Raw genomic sequence first — 6,870 nt, 5'->3', positions numbered from 1 at the left:
GTGGAGGAAAGCCGGATTTCCCGGAGAAAAACCACCGACCTAGTAATACATTTTGTTAAAAAAAATGAACACAACCGAAATAAGGAAACAGAGTACAAAAAAAATAAAAAAAATGACAGGGTCCATATTATCACTGGACCAAACAAAGAGTGACAGGTATACATTGTATCTGAATATTAGAAGTAGGAAACAGAAAACATTTCCACAATATATTACCTTAGACAAAGTTGGCAATTCGTAGCATGTGATATAACATTTTCAAATTTTATTAAAAAAATGTCATCATACAATGTTAGTATTTTCCAGTAAAGCACCTACAAATAGATATCTGATAGGTTCTGTTCAGTAAAAGGGTCTATAATAAAAGATAAATCCCCACTTCTTTGGCAACATTTAACTTTTTAAAAGATGCATATTGTTTTGATATTTTCCTGTTTTCCGTCAATATCAAGTGACAAAAAAAATCCACAGATACGCTTGGCCTATTTTTAGGGGTTTCAATCAGCTTAAATTATTCCTACAACCTTCACAGTTGCGCTTTTCTTGTAGCACACCTATCTAACATAATCTATTGCACGCGTCAAGGCATGATAGAAAAACACTCTGAAAAATGCAGTATGCCAACAAAGAAATGAGACTGTTATAAAGTTCTCTCATCGCTCATTGACCTCATTGGCGATGATAGAGATGAAAAGCTGGAAATCAAAATTAGTCTAAACTACTTTTAAAACAAAAACAAAACCATTGCTTTATACCGGGAAACATTTGCCCAGTCAAACTTTGGCCCTTCGCCCGTGAAATCAAGTTTCGCCCGGTAGTAATTTTAACCCTTCACAATAAATTCCTATATCTAGTATGCTGTTATATTCGCTGTAATGATAAATACGCCTTCATTACGGAGGGCGTAAGAGAAAAAAATGTATAGAGTATAGGATCGCCATACAGTAGTGTAGTACTGGTTAATACATGTTGATATAAAAGTAAACCCCTATCTTATACCTCATAAGGCAACCATGTTTCTCTGGTTACTAGTGTCTTACATTCCGTCAGAATGGGATTTTAATGCTTATCATTATCATTAAAATGTTTCATAATGTTATACTATTTATAGGCCTATACCATATACATGATTCTCTGTAAATCGGCGGTAACCAGTAATAAAAACAAATAGTTATTTTACAACCATCCTTATTTCTTATTTATTCTCGTCAAAGTTTTAGATGAATCTCACTGAATTGAATTGGGGATTTGCGTTAGAGACTATAATATTCAATTTAGAACATTTGTCGAGATTCCCGAGTATTTTGAGATATACGTAGTATAATGTTCGAGTTAAGGTGCATATTTGTAAACTCGTACCATTCCGTTTTCGAAACCTGTCCAAAGATCTCCATTCCCTTGTATGCGAATAGCAGATGGCGCCAGTGTAGTGACAAGTAGATTACGACACATACGACCGTGAGAGTCGAGCAACATAACCGACATACTGGCTCGGTCAGATATTAAAATGTTTTGTCCAGAATCAAAACAGACATCTGATGGATGAAATGGTGTTTTACCTTTGAAGTTTAACTTGAATTTCATATCCGCGTCCAAAATCACCACGGAGTGGTGTCCCTTGTTGTCTAGATTGACGACAGCGATCTCGCGCGATTCATCACATCCTCGAACTTTATTGGGAGTGGAGAATAAGAGATTTCCATCATTGTCACGAACTGCGCGATCTAGAACTTCCCCTTTCGGGCTATAGCGGACAAGCTTCCCTCTCATTCGGAAGACTCCTTCCACTAAACCAATGACGATATCCCCGTCATTGAACACGTACAAACTGTAGGCCGTGGCGTTTACTCCGATGAAAAATCGGTCTTCTCTGACGTCATGTGGCATTAGCTGCGTCATTATTCCGTCACGACGCGCAACCCAAACGCTATCGTCTGCTCCCAGGCAGATGTCCATGATCTGGTTCATGGAGTAGGTGTACACCTTGATGCTCCGTACACAGTCCCCCTCTTTGTTTGTGAGGTACAACTCTTTGTTGCCGTCACAGGTAATCCACGCTTGTTCGCCAACAATACATATGGACCTGACTTCGCTTGGTATGTGTTCAAACTCGCTTATGGGCACCGATCGCTGCATGGTACCGAACAGGCGGTTCAGCTTCACCATGTCGACATCCGTAGGTGTAAACCACACCGCTGCCACCACTGGGACGCATGTCTTTGACTGGGGTTTAGAAAGTACGGAAATGACGTCTTCATGTAGCAATATGTCTTGTAATTTACAGGAAGAGATTATATTCTTTACCTTAGAAATGGAATCAAGTAATTCAGCATGATCTTTTGAGATGTTGTCTTCGAATGTTTTCAAAATGTCGTCCTTCCGTTTTTGAAACACAGCACATTCTTCTACAAGCTTTTCACAAATTGTATCAACGCTTCTCTTCAGTTCTTGTGCCTGTTTCCGAATGTTTCGGGAGACGTCGTCACAGTGCGTAGAAAGCAAGACACGTTTTCTCCTCACCTGGTTGAGATGGACTTCTAATTTTGGAATAGCAAGTACCTCCGCGTCTCTCAGTAGACAGGATATATTTTGTTTCCGACGTTCGGCAACCTCTTCCAAATTGCAAAGAGTGTGTCCAAAACATGAGGAGTTCATACACTGAATACAAACGAGTCTGTCGTCACACGTTTCACACGCGGCGATTACACAATAGTCGTCATGGAGACTACATTGAATTTTTGGATTACCGTCACTTACTTCCTTTGGATCAGGCGGGGGCCACATCATAGCGAAATTAAGTTTGTTTTCGTAAAATATGCATATGTATTAACTATAAAGATTTGTAGAGGTATGTAGATTTATATGAAACAAAATACTCACAATTCGTATAGTGTTCCTATTTTCTGTTTTCACACTTGGAATGTTTTTGCACCGTATCAAACAAAACTATCAAGTGTGAAGGTAATACCAGTGTAACATGCTTACATGTCCAGGTGTTTGATACGGTAAAAGGTAATCATCGATCTCCGTGATCTACTATATCACTAGGGATGTCAGTCCAATACGGCCAGCGTAGCTCTGGTCATTACCGAATCTCGACAACAAACGTGATACAGGGAGGGGTAGTGTGAGAAATCGCTCACCTTACAATGGCCTGTGGTGTCTGTTCCTGCTCCAGTCAGGATAGTCTGTATATAATGTAATGTTCGTATATTTAACCTGTAACACCATCCTTTACTGCTGAGATCACTCCGTACTGATAGGACCCTACCTACGATATATGTAGTACGTAGAATACCAACATCACATCATATCCAGCTGTTGATAAGCTTATCGGCTGACAGGTAAATAAGTACATGATGAAATGATAATGTACTTCGGAGCGTCACCAATTGTTTTGGTTATCTCCTTAATTCGTACAGGAAGGATAAATCTCAAATAATACAATTGTTATTTACATGTTTATTACAGTCAGATCCAATCTCATGGAGACCTCCTAAGACAATTTTTTCAAAATATCCGCAATTCTTTATTCTATCAGAAACTTCAAACTTTAGTTCTGCCAAAAATGAGTCATTATCTCTGATTTCTGTCCGATATAAAATCACTTATATATATATCGAGATAATTGCTTATGACATGGAGGCCCCAAGTCTTAATCAACGTCAACATCTACACTGAAACCAACGAAAATCATTTCCGGTCGCAATTGTTCTTTTGGATTTGCTTTTTGGTTTACTTTTGTTTAACGTCCTATTAACAGCTAATGTCATTTAAAGACGTGCCTCCATGTGTGTAGTGTATGCGTGCTTGCGTGTGTGTATGCAGGAGACAGGGTATGTTGGAGTGCTTGCCTCCTTGTGATAGCGCATTGGTTGGTTGGTTGGTTGATGGGTTTATAGACTACTTTTCACGGGCGAAGCCCGTGTTCTGTCGTCTTGAGGGGGTAAGACTCCAGCTTACCGGGCCCTCGGTGATTCGAAATAACCTTGCTCGTCCAGGTCACGCCCTAAGGTCGGTCAGCTCCTTAGATGCGGATAGGCTGTCGCAGTTACATACAGCACGTATACGGGAACACGTAAAACACGTCCTTTAAACAGTTTCACTGGTGATATATGGTGATAGCGCAGATCTGATGCCGACTTTATAGTGTACCCAGCACAGCATTCCGCCTAGTCACTAGTAGTACAAAAGTACCGTTTCTGGCACAGGGTCATTGAGTGCAGTGTCCTATATAATCCTTACCACCACCCTGCACCAAAAACAAGTTGTACACTTTCTAAACATTCCTCACTCTTTAACCTGACGGAAAATGACACGTAGATTCTACACTTTCTAAGCATTCCTCACTCTTTAACCTGACTGACAATGACACGTAGATTGTACACTTTCTAAACATTCCTGACTCTTTAACCTGACGGAAAATGACATGTAGATTGTACACTTTCTAAACGTTCCTCACTATTTAACCTGACGGAAAATGACATGTAGATTGTACACTTTATAAACATTCCTCACTCTTTAACCTGTCGGAAAATGACATGTAGATTGTACACTTTTAAACATTCCTCACTCTTTAATCTGACGGAAAATGACACGTAGATTGTACACTTTGTAAACATTCCTCACTCTTTAACCTAACGGAAAATGATATGTAGATTGTACACGTTTTAAACGTTCCTCACTATTTAACCTGACGGAAAATGACCCATAGATTGTACACTTTTTAAACATTCCTCACTCTTTTACCTGTCGGAAAATGACACGTAGATTGTTGTGACACCATAAGAGATTAAGGCAATACCAGGTCCTGCTGTATATAAAGATTCCTTTTTAATGCAGTACTGTGCAAGACGATATGTACAAAACAAGAGACTAGGCGCCCAACTAAATAAACCAAAGTACGTGAATCACACGGTGGTGTGCTTCGTTAGGTGGTGTGCTTCGTTAGCTGTCCAGGCCCGCTCTCACCGAACATGTCCAATCCAACTCTATTTATCCTCTCAGGCCGACCTGCTCCTGACGACCGAGGTCAGCCAATTGATGAGTTTGTCACTGCACTGGTAACATCCGGTTGGTAAACAAGGTTGAGATATTACAAGGTCAAAGGTCCTGACGACTTAGGTCAGCCGATTGATGAGTTCGGAAATACACTGGTCAACCGCTGGGCAAACAAACATGAAGATGATCGATTGTTCATGGTTTCGAAATGAGAAATTAGAAGGTCACAAGGTACATACATTAACAAATATATATATATATATATAATAAAAAGTGATTAAATGTCCATGTGAAGGAAGTAAATATAGAAAAAATAAAATTAACGACCGACTAAAAAACTAGCTGCTTTCACCCTTCACAGGGCTCTTCAGGTTTATTCAAAAGAGAACAACGTCGTGACGTCACAATTACATGTCATCACACTACAATAGTAACGTGACGTCACGAAGTACACAAGATTGGTGGACAATTTGGCGTAAAATTTTATTGTGGCCTGTTGAGACTCGGTTTTAATATTTTTATTAGTTGGTCTTCTTTCGTTTCTCTTAAAATAGTGTCTGATGAAAATAGTTGATACAAAGGTAATACATTAAATTTATCTCCAGCACATTCATGAATATGTTTGTTAACATGAAGATTTCGTAAAGAATCAGTTCTAGTTTGTTGTCTATGTACAGTCATACGTGTTCTGAGTTCATTACCGGTTTGACCGATGTAAAAATCACCACATTTAGAACAAACGATTGCATAAATTACATTTTTTGATTTACAATTCATATTTACCTTCACAGTAAATTTCAAACCATTCTTGAAAATAAAAGTATTACACTCGATAATCATAGGACATGTAGCACATCTTGGTGTCTTACATTTGGATACTTTTGGTGTTANGAAATCTTCATGTTAACAAACATATTCATGAATGTGCTGGAGATAAATTTAATGTATTACCTTTGTATCAACTATTTTCATCAGACACTATTTTAAGAGAAACGAAAGAAGACCAACTAATAAAAATATTAAAACCGAGTCTCAACAGGCCACAATAAAATTTTACGCCAAATTGTCCACCAATCTTGTGTACTTCGTGACGTCACGTTACTATTGTAGTGTGATGACATGTAGTTGTGACGTCACGACGTTGTTCTCTTTTGAATAAACCTGAAGAGCCCTGTGAAGGGTGAAAGCAGCTAGTTTTTTAGTCGGTCGTTAATTTTATTTTTTCTATATATATATATATATATATTACAGCGTTTCGTAACATCACTCCACCACCCAAGATTATTATTTAACAAAGAATATTCACAGAAAGATTGGGTAACGAAACTCCCGAAACATCACATGAACATTTTAACCCCATTTCGTTGACTGACACTGTTCAAAAAGGACCACGAAGGCCGTTGCTTTAATAAAGTTCGCTGGAATACCAGAAGGCGAAGGAATCGATTGTGTTATACAGTTTACGTCAACCCAATTATAACTGACCCGATGTTGCCTAATATCCAACTCGGGAAGGGTTTATCGACCTTAACATGGCGGATGTTACGTAAACGACTAATCAGATTACCCTTGGGTATCTGTTTGATGGCTTTTAAATCTTGTGGCAATTGAATACTAGTGAAAGTATGCACATCTTGATGAAATGGCTCCCATAGGGTCATACTCGACAAATTTGAAAAAATCCGTTATAGTTTACTAAGAGGCTCCTCGGGGGTGTACTGACTAGCTTGGTGGTAGAAAGGCAGTAGCATTAAATAATCGCTATTGGCCGAGCAAGACATTTTTAAATTGAGGATCCCCAAGGGGGTCGGACTATCCTCGATGACTGATGACTAACGGTACTCGTGACTGCCTTAAAACAGGAGATAG

General features: G+C 38.9%; 1 protein-coding gene across 1 annotated transcript; it reads right to left on the bottom strand.

The window, feature by feature from the left end:
• On the bottom strand, positions 1-3,256 carry LOC110450342. The gene has a single exon (XM_021497819.1). It carries the CDS (start codon positions 2,785-2,787, stop codon positions 1,333-1,335), a length of 1,455 nt encoding a protein of 484 aa, XP_021353494.1. The 5' UTR covers positions 2,788-3,256; the 3' UTR covers positions 1-1,332.
• Positions 3,257-6,870: the final 3,614 nt, after the last annotated feature.

This window comes from Mizuhopecten yessoensis, unplaced genomic scaffold (assembly GCF_002113885.1).
Source record: "Mizuhopecten yessoensis strain PY_sf001 unplaced genomic scaffold, ASM211388v2 scaffold5185, whole genome shotgun sequence".
Classification (NCBI taxonomy): Eukaryota; Metazoa; Mollusca; class Bivalvia; order Pectinida; family Pectinidae; genus Mizuhopecten; species Mizuhopecten yessoensis.
This window is presented reverse-complemented; position numbering and strand designations above follow the sequence as displayed.